Here is a 27,587-nt window from a genome sequence, read left to right on the forward strand (position 1 = left end):
ACTGCACGGTACACACCAACAGTGTAGTCGCGACACGGTACACACCAACAACCAGAACATTTTGATATAAATGCATTGGATGTGTCGGAACAGAATGCTTTTTAACAATGGCAAGGCAGGCAATACAGCTTCAATCACTGATCTGTATATATACTACTGGATAGAGCATCGGCCAATAGGCTTGTACAAAGCTGTGAAGCCGGCGCGCGACAGCGGCGGCCATCTTGCCACTCGCACAAGGAGGCGCGCCCTGTGTCAGTTCCTGGCGTTTGCACAACTGTGGAATGAACTACCTCGTAACATCGCAACTGAAAGTCACTCAACAAGCTGTTTTAGAAAGAAACCTAGATTATATGTGCAAAATGTTCAGAATTATACTTTGTGAATATATACAAAGTGTCATTTTCCAAACTCAATGATTGACAGACAATGTATATGTTTATGTATTTGGCACGCCAATGTTCTCTTGTAATATCCTTTCGTTTTATTGTTCTTAACTCTCAATGTAATTCTTCAAATTAATGTTTATTTGTACGTTCCAGGTTAGCAGCTCGAAAACTCAATTCTGATTGATTTTTTTGCCAACCTTCCTCACAATTTCAACGCAAATTTCTTGTCCATGTTTGTGTTTTTCTCAAATAATTCTCGATTTAAGTATGAATTTAGTGTATAACCCAAATTGCTTGAGAATAAAGCATTATTATTAAAATTTACTAATTTTTCAAAGATTTTATCATCCTTGATACAATAAATTAGTCCACAATTTAAGGGCATTGTGGTCAACGCTGTTCTCACGGAATACTTTCTCCAGGATGTCTATATGTGATGGTTTCAATGTTGGGTCATTTACTCATTCTATGTCAAGAATTTATCAGTTGACAACAAACAAAGTCTTCTGAAAGACAAATGAAACATAAAAAGCTTAAAGTTGGAATTAAAAGGCACCTTTTATTACAAAGCCTCAATTAATAATAATAATATTGACCGACATATGTAGTGTGCCCTTTTCAAAGAGGCTCAACAAAAGAAACAAACTCCACGTATCTCCACGTGGTATCCATGGAAATCTCCACGCATGGGTGGCGGACTTCCTCTCTAGTCGTCGTCAACGTGTGGCCCTGAATGGGTTTCTCTCATCTCCTCTTCCTGTTCAGGCTGGAGTTCCCCAAGGCAGTGTTCTGGGCCCCGTGCTTTTTCTGGTCTTCATCAATGATCTCTCTGACTCTCTCGAAAATCCTCTCTATCTCTTTGCTGATGACTCCACTCTCTGCCGCTCCATTCCTCTTCCCTCAGATCGGCAGTCTGCTGCCTCCTCACTCTCTGAAGACCTGGACAAAATCACAGACTGGTCAAACAAGTGGAACATGTCTTTCAATCCTGACAAATCTCACACTCTTACTATGTCTCTCCGAAAAGATCGACTGGACAACCCTCCCATCTACTTTCTCAACAATCCTCTCCAAGAAGTTCTGTCGCTCAAGATTTTGGGTCTCACTATCTGCCATGATCTTTCTTGGGAAAACCACATTTCCAAGCTGGCCTCCAAAGCCAGTCGCCGACTGGGCATCCTCCGTCGTGCGAAGTCCTTCCTCGGCACACCTGAGCTCCTCACCACATACAAGGCTTTCATCCGCAGCTCAATGGAATACTGTTCTCCCCTATGGGCCGGTGCTCCTGCCTCACACCTAGCTCGGCTTCACGCTGTTGAAACCAAAGCTTTCAGAATTATTGGAATCTCCCGCGATGAAGCTATCTCTGAGGGCCTTTCACTCACTCACCGCAGGCAGGTAGGTGGTCTTTTTGTCTTCTACCGACTCCTCTCCGGCCTTGCTCCCCCAGCTCTCTCTGTGCTCTGTCCCCCAAATATTCCTACAGGTCGCACAAGATCTGCCAGCAACCCTCTGATGGTTAAACTGCCGAAATCTCGGCTCTCTGCTCACCTTCACTCTTTCATTCCTCTTTTCTCCCGCCTCTGGAACAAACTCCCTCACTCCCTTCAATCCCACTCCTCCCTCCAGGTCTTTAAAACAGCTGTTCACCACCATCTCTTATCTTCCCCCATCCAAAACCTTGATCTTTTCTACCCCCGCTAATTCACCCCAGATCCACCTTGTTTGAAATTCCAACTTCTTTCCTGGAAGTCCTGGCAGTGTCCATATGTTTTATACCTCTCCCACCGCCCCCTTCCCATGCCCCCCCCACAAAGCCCTCGCCCTCTCTCAGATCTCTCGATGTCTCCATGTCTCTCGGTCCCTGCTCTCAAATGTTGTGTTTGTGTCCTTCCCCCTCTCTCCCCATCTTGTCTACCGCTGCCGATGTTATATGTTTTATGTGTCGGTTTGTCTTTCTGTGTGATTAATGTTCGCTCTTTCACGAGCCTCGATCTTGTATACAAAAAAAAACAAAAAAAAACAAAAAAAAACATTTTGTCACCAAAATCATCATTGAACTAGAATCCGGGCACTCGGTAGAGCGCATACCTTCGCCGCAGCTACTGTTCTGTACTTGGCATGGGAGTGTATGCGATGTGAAACTTTATGTGAAATGCGATCGATTTTTAAAAATCAGAATTTGAGCAAATCTGTTTCATTCGTCTGTTAATATGCCTCCCCGATTGACAAATCTGCAATTTGAATTTCATTTGAGGTTGAAATGATTGCGGGAGATCGCGTTATAGTGATGACGTCTTGGATGGACATCCTCTTCTTCAGTCGCTCATAACTTTGAGTGAAATACGATCGAGTTAAAAATAGTCAGAATTTGAGCAAATCTGTTTCATTCGTTTGTTAATATGCCTCATCTCTTGACAAATCTGCAATTATAATTTTTTTTGAGGTTGAAATGATCGCGGGAGATCGCGTTATAGTGATGACGTCCTGGATGGACATCTTCTTCTTCAGTCGCTCATAACTTTGAGTGAAATACGATCGAGTTAAAAATAGTCAGAATTTGAGCAAATCTGTTTCCCAAAATCTAATCAAATGTGTCCCGTATAATAACCAATCATCCCACCAAATTTCATGCAATTCGGTTGAATACTTTTTGAGTTATGCGATTAACATACACACACACAGACATACAAATAAATACACAGCGATCAAAACATAACCTTCCGCTTTTGCGAAGGTAACAAGTGTCTTCAGTTTGTTCTTGTGGTAATGCGTTTGATTGGCAACCGCCAGGTCAGGGTTTCGACACCCTCTGTCGTGGGTATGTTTCACACTTCATCTCATTACCCAGACAGTTCTCTGGCCCGGTTTGGCACACAGATTGCAGAAATGTGGCCTAAAGTCCCACACATTTCATTTCGCTCAGATACTGATGTAGGAGGTATGCCCGACTTCCTCTGGGAATGGTTCCACAGTGTGGGTGCCACGTCGGAGAAGGCACGACCACCAAAAGTCACCGCCACATGTTGTTTCACAGCAAGCAGGTAATCCCTAGACTAGACAGCACCACAGCCGACATGCCTGACCGAACACTGCAGTGAACAACCAGGGGATTAGCCGGAGTACTGTCACACCACCAAGCAAGCATTATCCATTCAGTTCACTCAAGACTCATTGTTGCTTCCCAGTATTCTTTCACAGAACAAATTTGCACAAAGAAACAATCCAGATCTAAACAATTATCCTACAATATAATCCACAATTTGAAGTAAAATTGATCCACATATTCAGATGATATGGTGACAAAATGCGATGATGCACAGGATACAAAAAGCACAAAATGCTGACATTTGAAGGAGCCAAAAAGAGCAGCCTGTCAGTGCTCCATTGTCTCCCAGTTGCAAACAACAAACACAAAGAAGAGAATACAGTCAATACACTATGTGAAATCACTTGTTAGTCACAAGCATAAGGTGAACAAATTTAATGAGAGGCAAGAGCACATCTTGAATGCAGAACGCTTCAGAAGTATTTCTTGAAGTACATAAAAACATCATAATTTAAAATGGGTACATGGCAAGCATAGTTAGTTAAACTTAGTTGCATACATGTGTGCATATGTCAAGTAGTAGATTTGTTATTGCCTAAAGTTCAGTTATAGACGTTGGGTGCTAATGTGTTATGATTTATATGATGTCTAAAAATGCTATTTCATAAAGTAAATAAAGGGTTTTTGCTTCGTTTTAGTTTTGGATGAGGAAAAGCTTAAAAAGAGGTCTTGCTGAACAAATTGTATACGTGTGCTTTTTTCGAGGCTGGTCGTAAAACCACGCCCACATGCGCTTGTTTTAGCGTAATGCAAGTAGAATGACATGAACCTATCGTTAACTATATATATTTTGTTTTAATCTCAGCAACGCATGACTCTGTATAAACATGCTTTAGGATTACTCATGTACACAAACCCATAAAATATATGGGTTTGTTTGGCTAAGCATACACTCTTCTCTTTGTGAGTTACAGTTCTGTTTTCTCGGAGCCCAGAAAACAATTGGTCCAAATGATAAAGGAAAGGCTGACTCCCCCGAATGATAACGGTGGGAGGAACCTCTCCCAGTGTTGTTTGTTCCCTCGGAGATTTCCTGATAAAACGTGTCCCTATATAAATGGACTGGGAATCAATGTGTTTTCAGGAAGGCTTGACTTGGCATGTTCTTGCTGTAGATTGCTGTAGACGTCGGCCTCCTCCGGATCCGTATAAGTTGGTTCTTTAATAAAGCTGCGCCATTCCAGGCTATTGTGGACTTCTTTTGCAAACGAAGAGCTGATTCTTCACAGATGGTACCAGGAGTGGGGTGTCAACAGACGCGGAGGACGGGAAACGGAGCCCGAGGGACAGGAGGAAGGCTGACCTGAGGCCGGCGCCGGCACGTTGATTTGACTAAAGGTGGGAGTTGTTTTATATCAGAGGGCTATTATTCCAAATTCGTACCTTCCTCCCTCGCGCGGGTTCAGTCTCCTTGTCTTCCCCGCTGTCTGCACTCGAACAGAAATTGTAAGTAGAGGCTCATTTAGGCCTCAGAATGGCGTAGCTTTGTTAAAGCCAGGATAAACAAGTAAGGATAGTAAGAGTAACGTTACAATATTTGCGCTGGATAAACATTAAGGGTAAAAAGCTAAGGATAGATTTTGCGCAGGATATCAGTAAGGATTTAACAGGAAGCTTAAAGTTACAGTTAGCACCAGGAGGGGAAAATGAGGTCGGACAGCCATATAGGCTGAAACCAGGTGGCCAAGATTTTTCCAGGAAGGAACAGCCCAGAGACAAGATGGGGTATGCCATTGCATGCCAGGGAACGAAGGGCTGTGGCTAAACTTAGATAAAAGGCCATAGGTTAACTTAGAAGGCCAAAGGGACATGGCCAGGAAAAGGGAAATGCGCAGGTACCATAGGTTTGACAAGAAGGTAGTGACAACTACGAGGTCAAGCCAGGAAGTTCTAGACAAGAGGTCCAGATAAAGCAGGCCAGGACCTGGTGGACAAGAGAAAATAAATAAGCTCACAGGAAATGGGCCAGGTGAAACAATTAAGGAGGTAGTTAAGCAAGCAAATCAGCGGCTAATGCCGCTCGTCCATAATCCGGACCAAGACCCCGCGAAAGGGGAGGTAGCCACCATGCCCCCAACCCCCCCCCAAGACCTGAGCTCAGCCCCGGGGCTCTAGGCAACACCCCAACACCCCCCGCCCTGCCTCCCCTTTCCACCTCAACCCACCCCCCGTCCAAACCCGTCCCAAAAAATCCTTTTCCTTGAATGAGAGATGTAACATGAATGAGGAATGAATGTATATTGGGATGTTAATTGACGCGTGTGTCTGGCCAATGTGTTTGTCTGTGTGTCATGTGCAAAGCAGAGGGTTTCGGTGTGAAACTTTGTAAGCGATCTGCTCGACTTGGGGGAAATTCAGGCCGGGAATGTCCATTTTAACGTCTATCCGAGAGAACAGGCGAGGTCCTGAACTGAGTCCGGATTTTCATCTGTTTGGGAGTTGTTTGGGAAGCGAATTGATATAAATCGGGTCAGGAAAGCACCCGGAGTGCCCTTGTCGATCTACTGTTGATATGAAGCGGTTTATTGGAGATGGTTGCAGGATGGGCTGTTTTTTTCGCTAAATGCAGAATTCGAATCAATATGTGTTCCGGACTCATTATGTGTTCCGGACTTCCGCACTCAATATGTGTCCTTCATCCTTCATCTTCTTGTCAGAATTAGACATGAGTCATGAGCCATGTCGGAATAGTGGCCGGCTGCGACATATATGCCAGGCAATGTCACAGGACGAATACGTTATTTAAGATGGATTTATAAGATGGATAGATGGATGGATTTATTTAGGATGGTTAAATTAAACGATTTCAAGACAGAGTAATTAATTTCCGGAGCCAAATTCCAACAGGAAGTCTTGTTCATACAGTAAGGTACAGTGCGGAGTGGCGGCTGGAAGATGCATCGAAGCATTTGGGATGATCGATGCGCCGGACAAAGGGTATGCTGGCGAACGATGCTGATAAGGTTAAGTTATTAAAACGCATATGGGTCTGGAGGCAGATAATGTGGGACAAGCTGCCTCACGGGCGCTGCAGGGAGAGTATTTGGAAATTCAATAATTTGAGCAGAAATGTCACGTTTTCAACAGAACGCTGATCCGAGGAAGGAGGACGGTCGAGGTTTCAACTGTCGGTATGTGGTGTGGCTTGTACCAAGGTGCGTTGATGAAGCGTTGTGCGAACGAGGAAGGATGTGCGATGGGCATTGTGAAGCACGCCTCGTACGGAAGGTCCTTGGACGAAGTGTGACGGTTGTTGGATTCGTAGAAGTTAGCATTATGCTATGTAGAGCCACATTAATGGTCATTTGTCCATTGTCGCCGGACTTGCATTACTTGTGGGATAATAAAGCGCTGGTTACCCCAATTCGAAGTTTGACCTTTTAAAATTTAGTTGACCTTTGTTCGAGATATGCAAGGGAAAGGTCAGAGGTAATTCACTATCCTTGGAAGAACGACAGGCGGAGTCAGTCTACAGGGTGTTGCTTTAACGACAGGATATATAGGACTTAAATCTGGAGAATATCGGGACATTATATTGTGGGTAAAACCAAAATCATGTACATAATTAGTGGACAGAGAATACAGTACGCTTGGAATTTAATTTAACCGGGCCGAGCGGTGGGGATTTGAGATGGATTTGAGTCACGTTAAAAATGGAGGACATTTGTGAGGATGAAGAGATGCAAGTAACGTGGATTAAATTGTGGTATCACGAGTTGGGTGCCAGAGATATTGTGGTTATTATAACTCACTGATTATAGGGGGCGCCGGGCGCACCGAGTACAGATCGGGTTGCATGATGGAGCACGCATGCATGGATTCTGGCTTTGCGAGGCCCCGGATAGAAATTGGCATTTCGATGCTGTGGATTATATTATGCCTGCCCGGAAAGGGGATGTCCTGTGCTGGGGCTGGCGACATGCCTCTGTTATTTGTCTGTCTGTCGGTCTGATTGTAAGTCTTTGGTACTGGGAGGGCTAATTGAGTGCTCAGGCGTCATTGTTCCATGGAGGCAGGAGCTGTGAGTCACAAAATGTAAACGGGAACTTTGTGTAATCATCAAGTTTTTCCATCAAGGAAGGGGTGATGAAAAGTTATTTTATTTGTGAAGTAGGTTGGTTGCTTATTTGTCACAGTAAGATGAGAGTTGTGTTTTTAAGCTTGGTCTTTGAATGAATTGTTGCTTGGAATGTGTTGATTGGAAAAGTGATTTCTGATCGCTGATCCGATCTGGTTTTGAATTGTTTGATTTAATTTTGAATTGATTGGAGGTAATAAGGATTTGTGTTGATTTCCTGATTTGAGTTCATCTGGAAACGAAGACAGATGGGATTAATGTGTATATCAGGAACATTTTGGAAAAGAAATATGGATATATGACATTACTAAAATATAACCAAGCAATTGAGAGTTCTTGGGTTAATGGGATATAAATAAATGCATCTACAAGTTGATGGTTTATAAAAATTTAGGTCTGGATGATACTTAAACGATGAACAATGTTGGCAATATACAAAGAATGTGACTTGTTTTTTGGGGGGAAAACATGTGGTTTAAATTTGGTTGGCTAAGTTTTAAAGATGGAGATGTTTCGCAGAACTCTTATGATTATTTACATGAGTGGTGGACTATTCCATGGCGAAGCATTTTTCAGTTTTTATGATTAAGGTTTAAGGTCTTTATGATCTGTTTAGTGTATTTTTCAAAGGAGAGGGTTTTGGTCAATGATGATGCCAAGATTCCGGATGTGGATACTGGGAAACCATCGATGTTGGGGGGAATGAAGATTAATTCAGATTTAGCGTAGTTAAGTTCGAGGAAGCTGATCTGAAGCTAGAATTTTATTTCAGTTAGGCAGTTTGTCAGGATAGAGTGGGTGGTGGTGGAGCACGATTTGGTGGAGATGAAAAAGCTGGATGTCATCGGTGAAGCAGTGGAATTGGAGACCATGGTGCATTGGCTATGGTGCATGACGGATTAAATGGGATAGGTACAGGACGAAGAGGAGGGGGCCAAGAACTGAACCTTGGGGGACACCTTAAGGGGGAGTGAATTGTGGTGATTAAGCTGTTGTAGATGCTGTCAATTTTGCTTTGGATGAATGGTCCAGGAAGGAAGGAGGGTGCAGGTGGCACCAGGTGTGAGTGCACAGGTGTGCACCAACAGGTGTGTGGAGCAAGGTGGTGGTATCCAGGGAGCTGAGGAGTTTGTTCACGTTGCAGAGTTTGTTTAGTTTGTTTATTGTAGAGAAGAGTGCTTTTGGGATTCCGGAGCCAGAGTGGATAATTTGAGAGTAGTAGGTGGTCCATGTGAAGCTTGGGAGTGAACTAATTTGGGTTTAATAGGCGCAAGCTGGTCTAAACAGGGTGAGGAGGATGGTGTGATTGATGATGTCAAAGGAGGCGTTGAGGTGAGGAGGATGAAAATGTTGAGGTTGCCGGCATCAGAGGAGAGAAAAGGTTGCTGGTGATTTTGAGGAGAGCAGTTTCAGTACTGTGGCTGGAGCAGAATCCGGATTGGGATGTTTCATACAGGTTATTGGCAGAGTGGTGATGTTTGAGTTGAGTGGCCACAGCACGTTCCAAAACTTTTGACAGAAAGGGTAGATTGGAGATGGGTCTGAAGTTATTTAGGGTGTCAGGGTTTAGTCCAGGGTTTTTCCAGAATGGGGGTGAAGTTTCACGAGTTTTTGGGGAAATCGGTATGTGAAGCTGGATTAAGTTGGAACTGCTTGATGAGCCATGGAGATGGATTGGGTTTTGTTGTTGGTTGTCTGGGAGTTCGGTTGTTGCATTGCCAAAGGTTTCTGTGTGGTGGACACACTCGTTGGCTGTTGTCTTGTGTGACGTGGATGGAGATGTATGTGGCTGTGTGTGGCTGCCTGGAGGGGAAGGCGGCTACAGTGGTTGATATTGGTTGTGGTTGTCCGGGGTGCTTCGATTTGCATAAAGGGTGAAGATTGGGATATTACATTATTTTAAGTAAGTATTAGTTATGAGTTCCAGGTGTTGAGCTAGTTATGCTAGTTATCCAGCTAGTTATGAGTAAGTGATTATTTTAGTAAATTTACATGTTTCGCTGTGTTGTGGATCTGGGGACAAGCTAGTTTGATGGGTACCCTGGGGTCTTCGGCGTGTCTATGTGTTTGGCTGTCTGTCACACCGGACTCTTGAATGGGTTTTCATGAGACGAATTTCAGACATAACAGTGAGAATCTATTTTGAGCGAATCACAGTGGGTGAGGAAAACATTGTGTGTGACCAGACACCAGAACTGACCAGAATTGAAATTGGAAGTAGACCAGGTTATTTCTATTATTTGTTTATTCGTGAAAATAAATAAATAATAGGGGGAGGTTCACGGAGGTTAATGGTGGTTTGTTTGTATTAATCGAGGTTAATGGTGGTTTGTGTTTGTGTTAATGGAGGTTAAAGGTGGTTTGTTTGTGTTAATTCTAGTGGAAACTCTCGCTGAAGTAATTTTCGTTTATTTTTATTTTTTGATTCGATTTGAGAGTTGAGATGATTGATTTTTTATTAATTTTATAATTTTATTTTTATTGATGTTGGAAACAGGTAATGGGATGCTGAGAGAAGGATGGAATTTAATTTGAATTGGACTGGATTAAATGGGATTGAATTTAAAAATTGAATATTGAATAAAATTGGATCCACTGGGAAAAAAAAGTGGATTAGGAAATTGGAGACCTGTAGACCAGGCGCTCCCAGGAGACTTGTGGATCAGGTGTTCCACCAGAGGAAAAAGACCAGGTGTTCGTGGAGCACTTCACCTGCAAGAACGCCTTGGAACCAAGGTGGAAGGGACCAGTCCAGGTGTTGCTGACTACACCAACGGCAGTCTTTTGCAAGGGCAAGACTTCGTGGATCCACGCCACGCACTGTAAGTTGGCCATACAAGCACCAGACACCACACCCCCAGAACACAGTAAGGATGGGCCTAATCATAGGTACAATACTATTGATAGCGACAGCAGCTAGGGGAAACTCCGATTCCAATAGATGCGAAAACGAAACCCGACACCTCACCGTAACATGGGGACAAAGAGTATCACTACCATGTTTCGAACAGAAAGCCCTGCACACAAATTGGGTGAACATAAATTGGCTAGCACTGTCGGCAGGGCCTGGACGCGTTGGCATGGTACTACAAAAGCAACGAGAGTTCCGGGAAGACGGGCAAGCTAGCATTAAGACCTTGGCCCAACCAGGATACAAATGGGGAACCCCTGATTTTAAGCTACAAACACGCACGCGCCTAGAGAAAGGCATGACTATGCAGGTCCGGTGCAGCGTCTGGACCCCTGGCGCGGCCGGTGGCGAAAGGAACTACATACCATGCATCGAATACATACTCACGCCACAACCCCAGGATAAGGCCCCAAAGAGGGGGGAAAACACATATTGGAAAGTGGCCAGGGAGGTGGCAACAATTCAAAATAGGACACACTGCTGGTCGTGCATGCGCTTTCCCCAAGCAGGCACCACAGGAATACACATGATAGTGCTACCTCTGTCCCTCAATGACCTCTGCTCACAACCTATCGATTCCCCATGTTTAGTCACCACGCTGGAAAGAGAAGGGGTTGACAACGGCAAGAGTTGCAATCGACAATTTAATTATCGCCCGTCAATGATTGCCCATGTGGCCGAGAGGCCTGCCCCCGTCTGGGTCAAACCACAGAAAGGGAGGGTCTGCCTCCAGGGTTCCGGCCACTTGCGTATGGGAGAATCAGAATGCGCCTACACTCTCCCCGGGAAGCTGGGACAAGGGAGCTCGGGGATTACATTACGAATAGTACTGCAAGATAAACGCAACCACAACATAACGGCTATAACATTCTCTAGGGGGGTTAGTAGGATTAATGGGGTGGTAAAGGGACTCCAGTGCTTATCCACCCACCTGGTCCCACCCCATGGGACAATGTTTATATGCGGCGACAAGGCTTACCCCTATTTACCAAATAATTGGGGGGGCACATGTTATCTGGGTTCAGTCCTTCCTGACGTTGAGATACTGGATGAGCTAGACCCAAAGTCCTTGGACAGGCGTTATAAGAGGTCAGTCATGAACGAAGATGGAACCACTAAACTACACGGGAGTCTATGGGAAAAGGTGTTTGGTTTCTTCTTCCCAGGAGCGGGCACAGTCATGGATAGTTTCCGGATAGATAAATTGGCTTTGGCCCTAGAAAAGGTGGCAAACGACACCGCTACGGCTCATGACATACTATTGGACACGGTAATTCACATGCGTACAATGGTGATGCAGAAGTGAGACTGAGGGAAACTAGCCACGCCCTGACAATCGATCGGATCGCGCGCGAAAATTCTTATACATTTAGCTGGCTCACTGACTGGTTCCAGGGATGGACGGGCACCATAGTGAAGTGGTTATTGACCGCACTGGCTGTGATAATCGGGGTAGTAATTTGGGGGGCACTAATGAAATCTCTAGTCCTCCTCTGTATGAGAAAGTATTTTACAGGATGGAAAGTGAAAAAGCCGCCGACAACAACTATGGCTCTGACCACAGAGGCCGTCGACCTGAACGGGTCCTTCAACAAGGCAGTTGCGACCGGCGCTCCAGAAAATTGCATTGAATTTTGTGGCAACTGTGATACTTGTGTGGATCCCATGTGGGAACTGGCTGCTGCCTGTAACGGTGTATGTGATGACTGTGATACTTGTGCTATAAACCCCTTGCGTGTACTGGCTAACGCTGCTTATGTATTACAAGCTGACAGCTGCACGCCCCCTTCTGACCCAACTATGGATCTGATTGCGACACTGGGTCTGGCGGTCGAGGGACCCGACGCGGATGTCCTAGACCCGCAAGCCGACCAGGCGCCCATGGGAGACTTTGACATAAAGGAAGTCCCTCTCTTTTCTTCAAATGTTTCGGATCTCTTTGATCCAAATGTTTCGGATCTCTTTGATCCACATGTTGCGGATCTCTTTGCTTCAAGTGATTTGGATTCGGATTTTTACGCTCTGTACCCTGACCAGGAAATTGAGACACAAGATACTGACGACATTTTGTATTCCCCAGAACAGCAACACGTGAGGGACCTCATGGGCATGACCGTTGATTAACTTCGAAGATCTGCAAGGACTGCGTCTGCAAAGGGTGGGGGGAGCCAGTTCCGCAGGGGAAGTGATGCACCCTCTGGCGGAGCAGAACCTCATCTGGACCAGACGTCTTCGTTGTGGATCCGAAACGTTAATGAACTTTCATGTTTTGAGCCCTCAGGCTCCGAGCACGCACCACACGACACGTTCGCCAAATGCACGGGCGAGGCGCTTTGGGCGCACGATATGCCCTTGGGAGATACCCGCATTACACAATTATTTTTTCAATACCCGCATTACACAATTATTTTTCAATAAAGCCCGATGTGGCACGTTGTCTCTTAAGATACTTTGTCTCGACGAGACAAGAGGAAGGAATGTCAAGTAGTAGATTTGTTATTGCCTAAAGTTCAGTTATAGACGTTGGGTGCTAATGTGTTATGATTTATATGATGTCTAAAAATGCTATTTCATAAAGTAAATAAAGGGTTTTTGCTTCGTTTTAGTTTTGGATGAGGAAAAGCTTAAAAAGAGGTCTTGCTGAACAAATTGTATACGTGTGCTTTTTTCGAGGCTGGTCGTAAAACCACGCCCACATGCGCTTGTTTTAGCGTAATGCAAGTAGAATGACATGAACCTATCGTTAACTATATATATTTTGTTTTAATCTCAGCAACGCATGACTCTGTATAAACATGCTTTAGGATTACTCATGTACACAAACCCATAAAATATATGGGTTTGTTTGGCTAAGCATACACTCTTCTCTTTGTGAGTTACAGTTCTGTTTTCTCGGAGCCCAGAAAACAATTGGTCCAAATGATAAAGGAAAGGCTGACTCCCCCGAATGATAACGGTGGGAGGAACCTCTCCCAGTGTTGTTTGTTCCCTCGGAGATTTCCTGATAAAACGTGTCCCTATATAAATGGACTGGGAATCAATGTGTTTTCAGGAAGGCTTGACTTGGCATGTTCTTGCTGTAGATTGCTGTAGACGTCGGCCTCCTCCGGATCCGTATAAGTTGGTTCTTTAATAAAGCTGCGCCATTCCAGGCTATTGTGGACTTCTTTTGCAAACGAAGAGCTGATTCTTCACAGATGGTACCAGGAGTGGGGTGTCAACAGACGCGGAGGACGGGAAACGGAGCCCGAGGGACAGGAGGAAGGCTGACCTGAGGCCGGCGCCGGCACGTTGATTTGACTAAAGGTGGGAGTTGTTTTATATCAGAGGGCTATTATTCCAAATTCGTACCTTCCTCCCTCGCGCGGGTTCAGTCTCCTTGTCTTCCCCGCTGTCTGCACTCGAACAGAAATTGTAAGTAGAGGCTCATTTAGGCCTCAGAATGGCGTAGCTTTGTTAAAGCCAGGATAAACAAGTAAGGATAGTAAGAGTAACGTTACAATATTTGCGCTGGATAAACATTAAGGGTAAAAAGCTAAGGATAGATTTTGCGCAGGATATCAGTAAGGATTTAACAGGAAGCTTAAAGTTACAGTTAGCACCAGGAGGGGAAAATGAGGTCGGACAGCCATATAGGCTGAAACCAGGTGGCCAAGATTTTTCCAGGAAGGAACAGCCCAGAGACAAGATGGGGTATGCCATTGCATGCCAGGGAACGAAGGGCTGTGGCTAAACTTAGATAAAAGGCCATAGGTTAACTTAGAAGGCCAAAGGGACATGGCCAGGAAAAGGGAAATGCGCAGGTACCATAGGTTTGACAAGAAGGTAGTGACAACTACGAGGTCAAGCCAGGAAGTTCTAGACAAGAGGTCCAGATAAAGCAGGCCAGGACCTGGTGGACAAGAGAAAATAAATAAGCTCACAGGAAATGGGCCAGGTGAAACAATTAAGGAGGTAGTTAAGCAAGCAAATCAGCGGCTAATGCCGCTCGTCCATAATCCGGACCAAGACCCCGCGAAAGGGGAGGTAGCCACCATGCCCCCAACCCCCCCCCAAGACCTGAGCTCAGCCCCGGGGCTCTAGGCAACACCCCAACACCCCCCGCCCTGCCTCCCCTTTCCACCTCAACCCACCCCCCGTCCAAACCCGTCCCAAAAAATCCTTTTCCTTGAATGAGAGATGTAACATGAATGAGGAATGAATGTATATTGGGATGTTAATTGACGCGTGTGTCTGGCCAATGTGTTTGTCTGTGTGTCATGTGCAAAGCAGAGGGTTTCGGTGTGAAACTTTGTAAGCGATCTGCTCGACTTGGGGGAAATTCAGGCCGGGAATGTCCATTTTAACGTCTATCCGAGAGAACAGGCGAGGTCCTGAACTGAGTCCGGATTTTCATCTGTTTGGGAGTTGTTTGGGAAGCGAATTGATATAAATCGGGTCAGGAAAGCACCCGGAGTGCCCTTGTCGATCTACTGTTGATATGAAGCGGTTTATTGGAGATGGTTGCAGGATGGGCTGTTTTTTTCGCTAAATGCAGAATTCGAATCAATATGTGTTCCGGACTCATTATGTGTTCCGGACTTCCGCACTCAATATGTGTCCTTCATCCTTCATCTTCTTGTCAGAATTAGACATGAGTCATGAGCCATGTCGGAATAGTGGCCGGCTGCGACATATATGCCAGGCAATGTCACAGGACGAATACGTTATTTAAGATGGATTTATAAGATGGATAGATGGATGGATTTATTTAGGATGGTTAAATTAAACGATTTCAAGACAGAGTAATTAATTTCCGGAGCCAAATTCCAACAGGAAGTCTTGTTCATACAGTAAGGTACAGTGCGGAGTGGCGGCTGGAAGATGCATCGAAGCATTTGGGATGATCGATGCGCCGGACAAAGGGTATGCTGGCGAACGATGCTGATAAGGTTAAGTTATTAAAACGCATATGGGTCTGGAGGCAGATAATGTGGGACAAGCTGCCTCACGGGCGCTGCAGGGAGAGTATTTGGAAATTCAATAATTTGAGCAGAAATGTCACGTTTTCAACAGAACGCTGATCCGAGGAAGGAGGACGGTCGAGGTTTCAACTGTCGGTATGTGGTGTGGCTTGTACCAAGGTGCGTTGATGAAGCGTTGTGCGAACGAGGAAGGATGTGCGATGGGCATTGTGAAGCACGCCTCGTACGGAAGGTCCTTGGACGAAGTGTGACGGTTGTTGGATTCGTAGAAGTTAGCATTATGCTATGTAGAGCCACATTAATGGTCATTTGTCCATTGTCGCCGGACTTGCATTACTTGTGGGATAATAAAGCGCTGGTTACCCCAATTCGAAGTTTGACCTTTTAAAATTTAGTTGACCTTTGTTCGAGATATGCAAGGGAAAGGTCAGAGGTAATTCACTATCCTTGGAAGAACGACAGGCGGAGTCAGTCTACAGGGTGTTGCTTTAACGACAGGATATATAGGACTTAAATCTGGAGAATATCGGGACATTATATTGTGGGTAAAACCAAAATCATGTACATAATTAGTGGACAGAGAATACAGTACGCTTGGAATTTAATTTAACCGGGCCGAGCGGTGGGGATTTGAGATGGATTTGAGTCACGTTAAAAATGGAGGACATTTGTGAGGATGAAGAGATGCAAGTAACGTGGATTAAATTGTGGTATCACGAGTTGGGTGCCAGAGATATTGTGGTTATTATAACTCACTGATTATAGGGGGCGCCGGGCGCACCGAGTACAGATCGGGTTGCATGATGGAGCACGCATGCATGGATTCTGGCTTTGCGAGGCCCCGGATAGAAATTGGCATTTCGATGCTGTGGATTATATTATGCCTGCCCGGAAAGGGGATGTCCTGTGCTGGGGCTGGCGACATGCCTCTGTTATTTGTCTGTCTGTCGGTCTGATTGTAAGTCTTTGGTACTGGGAGGGCTAATTGAGTGCTCAGGCGTCATTGTTCCATGGAGGCAGGAGCTGTGAGTCACAAAATGTAAACGGGAACTTTGTGTAATCATCAAGTTTTTCCATCAAGGAAGGGGTGATGAAAAGTTATTTTATTTGTGAAGTAGGTTGGTTGCTTATTTGTCACAGTAAGATGAGAGTTGTGTTTTTAAGCTTGGTCTTTGAATGAATTGTTGCTTGGAATGTGTTGATTGGAAAAGTGATTTCTGATCGCTGATCCGATCTGGTTTTGAATTGTTTGATTTAATTTTGAATTGATTGGAGGTAATAAGGATTTGTGTTGATTTCCTGATTTGAGTTCATCTGGAAACGAAGACAGATGGGATTAATGTGTATATCAGGAACATTTTGGAAAAGAAATATGGATATATGACATTACTAAAATATAACCAAGCAATTGAGAGTTCTTGGGTTAATGGGATATAAATAAATGCATCTACAAGTTGATGGTTTATAAAAATTTAGGTCTGGATGATACTTAAACGATGAACAATGTTGGCAATATACAAAGAATGTGACTTGTTTTTTGGGGGGAAAACATGTGGTTTAAATTTGGTTGGCTAAGTTTTAAAGATGGAGATGTTTCGCAGAACTCTTATGATTATTTACATGAGTGGTGGACTATTCCATGGCGAAGCATTTTTCAGTTTTTATGATTAAGGTTTAAGGTCTTTATGATCTGTTTAGTGTATTTTTCAAAGGAGAGGGTTTTGGTCAATGATGATGCCAAGATTCCGGATGTGGATACTGGGAAACCATCGATGTTGGGGGGAATGAAGATTAATTCAGATTTAGCGTAGTTAAGTTCGAGGAAGCTGATCTGAAGCTAGAATTTTATTTCAGTTAGGCAGTTTGTCAGGATAGAGTGGGTGGTGGTGGAGCACGATTTGGTGGAGATGAAAAAGCTGGATGTCATCGGTGAAGCAGTGGAATTGGAGACCATGGTGCATTGGCTATGGTGCATGACGGATTAAATGGGATAGGTACAGGACGAAGAGGAGGGGGCCAAGAACTGAACCTTGGGGGACACCTTAAGGGGGAGTGAATTGTGGTGATTAAGCTGTTGTAGATGCTGTCAATTTTGCTTTGGATGAATGGTCCAGGAAGGAAGGAGGGTGCAGGTGGCACCAGGTGTGAGTGCACAGGTGTGCACCAACAGGTGTGTGGAGCAAGGTGGTGGTATCCAGGGAGCTGAGGAGTTTGTTCACGTTGCAGAGTTTGTTTAGTTTGTTTATTGTAGAGAAGAGTGCTTTTGGGATTCCGGAGCCAGAGTGGATAATTTGAGAGTAGTAGGTGGTCCATGTGAAGCTTGGGAGTGAACTAATTTGGGTTTAATAGGCGCAAGCTGGTCTAAACAGGGTGAGGAGGATGGTGTGATTGATGATGTCAAAGGAGGCGTTGAGGTGAGGAGGATGAAAATGTTGAGGTTGCCGGCATCAGAGGAGAGAAAAGGTTGCTGGTGATTTTGAGGAGAGCAGTTTCAGTACTGTGGCTGGAGCAGAATCCGGATTGGGATGTTTCATACAGGTTATTGGCAGAGTGGTGATGTTTGAGTTGAGTGGCCACAGCACGTTCCAAAACTTTTGACAGAAAGGGTAGATTGGAGATGGGTCTGAAGTTATTTAGGGTGTCAGGGTTTAGTCCAGGGTTTTTCCAGAATGGGGGTGAAGTTTCACGAGTTTTTGGGGAAATCGGTATGTGAAGCTGGATTAAGTTGGAACTGCTTGATGAGCCATGGAGATGGATTGGGTTTTGTTGTTGGTTGTCTGGGAGTTCGGTTGTTGCATTGCCAAAGGTTTCTGTGTGGTGGACACACTCGTTGGCTGTTGTCTTGTGTGACGTGGATGGAGATGTATGTGGCTGTGTGTGGCTGCCTGGAGGGGAAGGCGGCTACAGTGGTTGATATTGGTTGTGGTTGTCCGGGGTGCTTCGATTTGCATAAAGGGTGAAGATTGGGATATTACATTATTTTAAGTAAGTATTAGTTATGAGTTCCAGGTGTTGAGCTAGTTATGCTAGTTATCCAGCTAGTTATGAGTAAGTGATTATTTTAGTAAATTTACATGTTTCGCTGTGTTGTGGATCTGGGGACAAGCTAGTTTGATGGGTACCCTGGGGTCTTCGGCGTGTCTATGTGTTTGGCTGTCTGTCACACCGGACTCTTGAATGGGTTTTCATGAGACGAATTTCAGACATAACAGTGAGAATCTATTTTGAGCGAATCACAGTGGGTGAGGAAAACATTGTGTGTGACCAGACACCAGAACTGACCAGAATTGAAATTGGAAGTAGACCAGGTTATTTCTATTATTTGTTTATTCGTGAAAATAAATAAATAATAGGGGGAGGTTCACGGAGGTTAATGGTGGTTTGTTTGTATTAATCGAGGTTAATGGTGGTTTGTGTTTGTGTTAATGGAGGTTAAAGGTGGTTTGTTTGTGTTAATTCTAGTGGAAACTCTCGCTGAAGTAATTTTCGTTTATTTTTATTTTTTGATTCGATTTGAGAGTTGAGATGATTGATTTTTTATTAATTTTATAATTTTATTTTTATTGATGTTGGAAACAGGTAATGGGATGCTGAGAGAAGGATGGAATTTAATTTGAATTGGACTGGATTAAATGGGATTGAATTTAAAAATTGAATATTGAATAAAATTGGATCCACTGGGAAAAAAAAGTGGATTAGGAAATTGGAGACCTGTAGACCAGGCGCTCCCAGGAGACTTGTGGATCAGGTGTTCCACCAGAGGAAAAAGACCAGGTGTTCGTGGAGCACTTCACCTGCAAGAACGCCTTGGAACCAAGGTGGAAGGGACCAGTCCAGGTGTTGCTGACTACACCAACGGCAGTCTTTTGCAAGGGCAAGACTTCGTGGATCCACGCCACGCACTGTAAGTTGGCCATACAAGCACCAGACACCACACCCCCAGAACACAGTAAGGATGGGCCTAATCATAGGTACAATACTATTGATAGCGACAGCAGCTAGGGGAAACTCCGATTCCAATAGATGCGAAAACGAAACCCGACACCTCACCGTAACATGGGGACAAAGAGTATCACTACCATGTTTCGAACAGAAAGCCCTGCACACAAATTGGGTGAACATAAATTGGCTAGCACTGTCGGCAGGGCCTGGACGCGTTGGCATGGTACTACAAAAGCAACGAGAGTTCCGGGAAGACGGGCAAGCTAGCATTAAGACCTTGGCCCAACCAGGATACAAATGGGGAACCCCTGATTTTAAGCTACAAACACGCACGCGCCTAGAGAAAGGCATGACTATGCAGGTCCGGTGCAGCGTCTGGACCCCTGGCGCGGCCGGTGGCGAAAGGAACTACATACCATGCATCGAATACATACTCACGCCACAACCCCAGGATAAGGCCCCAAAGAGGGGGGAAAACACATATTGGAAAGTGGCCAGGGAGGTGGCAACAATTCAAAATAGGACACACTGCTGGTCGTGCATGCGCTTTCCCCAAGCAGGCACCACAGGAATACACATGATAGTGCTACCTCTGTCCCTCAATGACCTCTGCTCACAACCTATCGATTCCCCATGTTTAGTCACCACGCTGGAAAGAGAAGGGGTTGACAACGGCAAGAGTTGCAATCGACAATTTAATTATCGCCCGTCAATGATTGCCCATGTGGCCGAGAGGCCTGCCCCCGTCTGGGTCAAACCACAGAAAGGGAGGGTCTGCCTCCAGGGTTCCGGCCACTTGCGTATGGGAGAATCAGAATGCGCCTACACTCTCCCCGGGAAGCTGGGACAAGGGAGCTCGGGGATTACATTACGAATAGTACTGCAAGATAAACGCAACCACAACATAACGGCTATAACATTCTCTAGGGGGGTTAGTAGGATTAATGGGGTGGTAAAGGGACTCCAGTGCTTATCCACCCACCTGGTCCCACCCCATGGGACAATGTTTATATGCGGCGACAAGGCTTACCCCTATTTACCAAATAATTGGGGGGGCACATGTTATCTGGGTTCAGTCCTTCCTGACGTTGAGATACTGGATGAGCTAGACCCAAAGTCCTTGGACAGGCGTTATAAGAGGTCAGTCATGAACGAAGATGGAACCACTAAACTACACGGGAGTCTATGGGAAAAGGTGTTTGGTTTCTTCTTCCCAGGAGCGGGCACAGTCATGGATAGTTTCCGGATAGATAAATTGGCTTTGGCCCTAGAAAAGGTGGCAAACGACACCGCTACGGCTCATGACATACTATTGGACACGGTAATTCACATGCGTACAATGGTGATGCAGAAGTGAGACTGAGGGAAACTAGCCACGCCCTGACAATCGATCGGATCGCGCGCGAAAATTCTTATACATTTAGCTGGCTCACTGACTGGTTCCAGGGATGGACGGGCACCATAGTGAAGTGGTTATTGACCGCACTGGCTGTGATAATCGGGGTAGTAATTTGGGGGGCACTAATGAAATCTCTAGTCCTCCTCTGTATGAGAAAGTATTTTACAGGATGGAAAGTGAAAAAGCCGCCGACAACAACTATGGCTCTGACCACAGAGGCCGTCGACCTGAACGGGTCCTTCAACAAGGCAGTTGCGACCGGCGCTCCAGAAAATTGCATTGAATTTTGTGGCAACTGTGATACTTGTGTGGATCCCATGTGGGAACTGGCTGCTGCCTGTAACGGTGTATGTGATGACTGTGATACTTGTGCTATAAACCCCTTGCGTGTACTGGCTAACGCTGCTTATGTATTACAAGCTGACAGCTGCACGCCCCCTTCTGACCCAACTATGGATCTGATTGCGACACTGGGTCTGGCGGTCGAGGGACCCGACGCGGATGTCCTAGACCCGCAAGCCGACCAGGCGCCCATGGGAGACTTTGACATAAAGGAAGTCCCTCTCTTTTCTTCAAATGTTTCGGATCTCTTTGATCCAAATGTTTCGGATCTCTTTGATCCACATGTTGCGGATCTCTTTGCTTCAAGTGATTTGGATTCGGATTTTTACGCTCTGTACCCTGACCAGGAAATTGAGACACAAGATACTGACGACATTTTGTATTCCCCAGAACAGCAACACGTGAGGGACCTCATGGGCATGACCGTTGATTAACTTCGAAGATCTGCAAGGACTGCGTCTGCAAAGGGTGGGGGGAGCCAGTTCCGCAGGGGAAGTGATGCACCCTCTGGCGGAGCAGAACCTCATCTGGACCAGACGTCTTCGTTGTGGATCCGAAACGTTAATGAACTTTCATGTTTTGAGCCCTCAGGCTCCGAGCACGCACCACACGACACGTTCGCCAAATGCACGGGCGAGGCGCTTTGGGCGCACGATATGCCCTTGGGAGATACCCGCATTACACAATTATTTTTTCAATACCCGCATTACACAATTATTTTTCAATAAAGCCCGATGTGGCACGTTGTCTCTTAAGATACTTTGTCTCGACGAGACAAGAGGAAGGAATGTCAAGTAGTAGATTTGTTATTGCCTAAAGTTCAGTTATAGACGTTGGGTGCTAATGTGTTATGATTTATATGATGTCTAAAAATGCTATTTCATAAAGTAAATAAAGGGTTTTTGCTTCGTTTTAGTTTTGGATGAGGAAAAGCTTAAAAAGAGGTCTTGCTGAACAAATTGTATACGTGTGCTTTTTTCGAGGCTGGTCGTAAAACCACGCCCACATGCGCTTGTTTTAGCGTAATGCAAGTAGAATGACATGAACCTATCGTTAACTATATATATTTTGTTTTAATCTCAGCAACGCATGACTCTGTATAAACATGCTTTAGGATTACTCATGTACACAAACCCATAAAATATATGGGTTTGTTTGGCTAAGCATACACTCTTCTCTTTGTGAGTTACAGTTCTGTTTTCTCGGAGCCCAGAAAACAATTGGTCCAAATGATAAAGGAAAGGCTGACTCCCCCGAATGATAACGGTGGGAGGAACCTCTCCCAGTGTTGTTTGTTCCCTCGGAGATTTCCTGATAAAACGTGTCCCTATATAAATGGACTGGGAATCAATGTGTTTTCAGGAAGGCTTGACTTGGCATGTTCTTGCTGTAGATTGCTGTAGACGTCGGCCTCCTCCGGATCCGTATAAGTTGGTTCTTTAATAAAGCTGCGCCATTCCAGGCTATTGTGGACTTCTTTTGCAAACGAAGAGCTGATTCTTCACACATATGTCGACCAATCATGTTAATTTACATACCATAGTCCTTTCAAAAGGAACATCTGATATGCAAAAATTGTGAAATAAAAACAAAATTACTGGTGTTTGAAGAGAATTAGCTTGGTGAGCCGCTTGCGCACATTGGGCCCCGTGATCTGCTCATTCAGCTGCTTCGTCAGATGATGCATTCGTATCTTGATGTAACAAGAGGACAAACACTTGACAAGAAGGTGGGCATGGTTGCATTCTGGAGAACCACTGAGCACGTGCTCATCCAACCTGTCAAAAACACCCCGCTGACATACTTCACCCAACACGGTTGACATGATGGCAGGAGCAATCCTCTTGGACTGTGGTAGAGCACCTTCAGTGGTGTGCAGCATCCTCTGTATGCACTGCTCTGTGGCAGTACACACTGTGATCACATCAGCCGCCGCCCTCACAAGACCTCCTCTATTCTTTCTGTCCAAAAGAAGACAACCAGTGGCAACACCACCGTCAGTCATCGCATCTATACACTCTTGTTTTGGAGCATTCTTTCCATTATTCCAGAAGGAACATCAGAGAAGGTCTTTGCCAACTGGTCAGCTCCATTCTCAGAGAGCAGCTGCTCATCACGAAGTGCTTGAACAACTGTGGTCAAAGATTTGACTTTCCTCCGGCAGCGACGTGATTTCTGCTGTGTCAATTTGAGCTTTTTCTTGACGCTACAAAGATTGTCATGCACAGAGTCCAGTTTACGTTTCACACTCCGTGGACTGGCAGTTACAGCATATGTGTGATCAGCACCAGTCGTTGCTGCAAGCTTTGATGGGCTGGTGATGATTGATGTACTGGGTGTGTTGTCCAGTGGCTCTTGCAGATTGACCAGTGCTTCTTGCGGGAAAGACCGTGGTTTGGGTGGCTTTCGCTTCCTTTCATCCTGGAAATCCATCAGAATAATAGATCAGAATTAATTATGAACGAAGAAATTATACAAGATTATTTATTTGGGATGTTCTTGAGAAAAGAGATGGTGGAAAAGTATTGATAAGTTGCCGATGTTGATATGTTTGCAAAATTTATATATTTGACACATCAATTGGCATGTAAGTAGACAAGTGTGAAAATCACTGCTGGCAGTGACAGCTACAACATGACACTATTTATATCTCAGTTACTCCACCACAACATGAAACTCTTGTATTATGTACCTTCTGCAGGTGGGTCGGAAAATCAAATATGGTTGGCAGGGAATTTTCTCTGAGTCTTGTGGTCTGACCTGTCCTGTCAAAACATGAGTCATCAAAGTGGTCTGAGCAAAGGACAGACTTCTTTGAAGGTTTCCATTTGTCACGTTTCACATTCACAACCCATTTCTGGAGAACATCTGGACGACTGAATGGAAATCTGAAAAAAACATTTTCAAGAAATTAGCCGATAGTCATGAAAGTACAACTCGAAGCAACAATTTACAACATATTCAATATGTAAGGCTCAACATACTAGCCATATAAACACTCAATTACCATGTACTTATACAGAATCAGTTATTGGTTTCAAAGTTTAACTGCATTGAGTTTTGCAACTTAGAATCATCCAGGGTACACATTATTAGACGGGACCATGCTATTTATACTCGTCCTCGATAACTATATATAGATAAAGACTTTGGGTCAAACTTAGCCCTGAGGGACCGCATGTTGATGAAATATGTCCCGGCTCAGTGACTTTGCGCACTCTGCGGTTGAGTCAAACTAGTTCTGAAGTTCAGTAGTTGAAACTTGAATCCAGATCGCGGTTGTGCAAACATCATAATTTAACATTCAAATTCAACGTTTTTTAAATAAAACATTCTCAAATAAATGTTAATTTTCAGTACTTACAGATGAAATGTCTTTCCACATCCTCGTATTTGTCTCTTTGTGCAATTAATAGCAGCACAAGCCGGCATTTCATAATACGTTAGCGGAGCGTGTTGACGAAAAATTTATGCGAGTGGCAACATGGCGTCCAGTGGCCGGGCGCTGACTTCAACTCAAGAGCCCGACCCGCTATCCAGTAGTATACAGATCAGTGGCTTCAATCAAGTTACTGTATTATAATAAACACTATGGAAAACATGTCATTGTTTGCAGCTAAGTTAACAAGTGTAATCAGTTCTGAATAGACTAATGAAGTTTTGAAAAGTGACCTACATGACTACACGCCTACATGACTTAGGCTAGGCCTGCCTGCATTTTCCTTTTTTTTAACAATACTGATCCAAGATCAAGAGGCTGTGCCGTGTATTTAAACAGCTATCGGTTATGACCAAGAGAGAATACTTATTTTGACATTTTTTTTTCTATTCCGGATCTTTTATGCCGGTGCAGGTATTGAAGTAAAAATCAAACAGGGGCCTATCATGAACTTGAGTTCAGCCAAACTACTTACCGATGAAATGTAAATTTTGAGCCTTTTCCCGAGATATTGGTGCAACGAAATGCTGCACACAGTGGCATCCTTGAAAAAATCACACTTCTGGCGAAAAGATGGCATAAAATATGTCAAAGTACGTTGAACACCTGATGAACGAACTGACTCGTTTCAAGTTTCGCGGGGCGGCGGGAGTGTCACACCAACATGGCCGCCATACTGCTTCCGGTGACTTCATTAGCATAGACGCATTGTGGGTCCAGGTTTATTAAATACGTCCGTGGGGCCCGTGCGGGCCCGGGGAACGAGGTTGGTCTTAAACGATTCCAGGTCCAGGGAAGGAATTAAAATACGAGGAAGTATTTTAATTATAAATCAGAGGTGCATGAGATTGTGAATCAAACAAAGACGGGTGAAACAAACTCCTATTGAACTTTTTCGCAATTTTTTATGCATACTTCCGCATCCGCAAGATGGCGGCCTCCAAGGAGCGATTTGGTGCGTCAAAGCTTCGAAATTCTCAAAGGATCCAGCAAAATCTGGCTTTTCAACATAATACGTACGCGTTCATTCACAACACCGGCTTTGCCGGCTATAATAAGATCCAGGTGGGTGTAGACCTCTTACCCTTGGGGAAATTGAAGAAAATGACAAAATCCAAGATGGTCACCATAAAATTCGTAAAATCTTTTTTTCTCCATATTATGGTTACGAATTGACATATAAACGTCATTAAAACATCTTTTTATGTTTTCTTGGTTGTTTTTAACTCTGACGGTAGTCCAGTTGAGCATCACATACTGAACCCTCTAGCGTCCGTCGTCTGTCGTCGTCGTCTGTTGTCTGTCGTCCGTTAACTTTTCGACGTTAACACTCCAGCGTCCACAAATATCCACCGATTCTGATCAAACTTGACATGCAGCATCCTTACCCCAAGGACTAGCTTTTTTTTTTTTTTTTCCTTTTTGTATACAGAGTCGAGGCTCGTGAAAGAGCTGACATTTATCAAACAAACAAATCAACAAACAAGCAAACAAAGTACACAAAAAGGGGAGCGGCCGACAAGATGGGGAGAGAAGGGGAGGAAGCACACAAACACAATATTTGAGAGCAGGGACATCGGGAGATGTGTGGGAGGGAGAGGGCCTGGGAGGGGGGGCAGGATAGGTATAAAACGCAAGGACACCAAGGACTTCTAGGAAAGAAGTCGGCACCTCAAAAAGTGGATTTGGGGTGAAATTAGCGGGGGTAGAAAAGATCAAGGTTTTGTATTGGGGAAGATAAGAGATGGTGGTGAACAGCCGTTTTAAAGACCTGGAGGGAGGAGTGGGATTGAAGAGAGTGAGGGAGTTTGTTCCAGAGGCGGGAGAAAAGAGGAGTGAAGGTGAGCGGAGAGTCTTGATTTTGGCAGTTTAACCATAAGAGGGTTGCAGGCAGATCTTGTGTGACCTGTAGGAATATTTGGGGGACAGAGCACAGAGAGAGCTGGGGGAGCAAGGCCGGAGAGGAGTCGGTATAAGACGGAAAGACCACCAACCTGCCTGCGGTGAGTAAGTGAAAGGCCCTCAGAGATAGCGTCATCGCGGGAGATTCCAATGATTCTGAATGCTTTGGTTTCAACAGCGTGAAGACGAGCTAGGTGTGAGGCAGGAGCACCAGCCCAGAGGGGAGAGTAGTACTCCATTGAGCTGTGGATGAAAGCCTTGTATGTGGTGAGGAGCTCAGGTGTGCCAAGGAAGGACTTCGCACGACGGAGGATGCCCAGTCGGCGACTGGCTTTGGAGGCCAGCTTGGAAATGTGGTTTTCCCAGGAAAGATCATGGCAGATAGTGAGACCCAAAAGCTTGAGTGACAGAACTTCTTGGAGAGGATTATTCAGAAAGTAGATGGGAGGGTTGTCCAGTCGGTCCTTTCGGAGAGACATCGTAAGAGTGTGAGATTTGTCAGGATTGAAAGACATGTTCCACTTGTTTGCCCAGTCTGTGATTTTGTCCAGGTCTGCAGAGAGTGAGGAGGCTGCAGACTGCCGATCTGAGGGATGAGGAATGGAGCGGCAGAGATTGAAGTCATCAGCAAAGAGATAGAGAGGATTTTCAAGAGAGTCAGAGAGATCATTGATTAAGACCAGAAAAAGCACAGGGCCCAGAACACTGCCTTGGGGAACTCCAGCCTGAACAGGAAGAGGAGATGAGAGAAACCCATTCAGGGCCACACGTTGACTACGACTAGAGAGGAAGTATTACATACGACTTGGTATTACATTTCAGCCCGATCCGTTGAAAAATGGCGGACTTAGGCGACCATTTTGTTTTTGGTCATGAAAACGATGTTAACACTCTAGCGTCCACAAATATTAACAGATTTTGATCAAACTTAGAATGTTTAACCCTTACCACACAAGGTAAGTTGCTATTGCATTCCAACCCGAACCGTCACAATATGGCCGCCATAGGCCGCCATATTGTTTTCAGCTCCGAAACGACGTTAAGACTTTAACGTCCACAAATATTTATGGATTTTGATCAAACTTGGTGTGTGAGACTCTTGCCACACAAGG

The 27,587-nt window shown here is 44.8% G+C and overlaps 1 protein-coding gene across 1 annotated transcript; it reads right to left on the reverse strand.

The window, feature by feature from the left end:
* Positions 1-22,651: 22,651 nt before the first annotated feature.
* LOC137435311 (THAP domain-containing protein 1) lies at positions 22,652-24,667 on the reverse strand. Its single transcript, XM_068128988.2, has 3 exons — positions 24,499-24,667; positions 23,827-24,022; positions 22,652-23,555 (listed from the first exon to the last, which is right to left on the reverse strand). Exons 1-3 carry the CDS (start codon positions 24,564-24,566, stop codon positions 23,145-23,147), a joined length of 675 nt encoding a protein of 224 aa, XP_067985089.1. The 5' UTR covers positions 24,567-24,667; the 3' UTR covers positions 22,652-23,144.
* Between the last annotated feature and the right edge of the window lie 2,920 nt (positions 24,668-27,587).

This window comes from Myxine glutinosa, unplaced genomic scaffold (genome assembly GCF_964187855.1).
Source record: "Myxine glutinosa unplaced genomic scaffold, kmMyxGlut1.1 SCAFFOLD_2379, whole genome shotgun sequence".
Taxonomy (NCBI): domain Eukaryota; kingdom Metazoa; phylum Chordata; class Myxini; order Myxiniformes; family Myxinidae; genus Myxine; species Myxine glutinosa.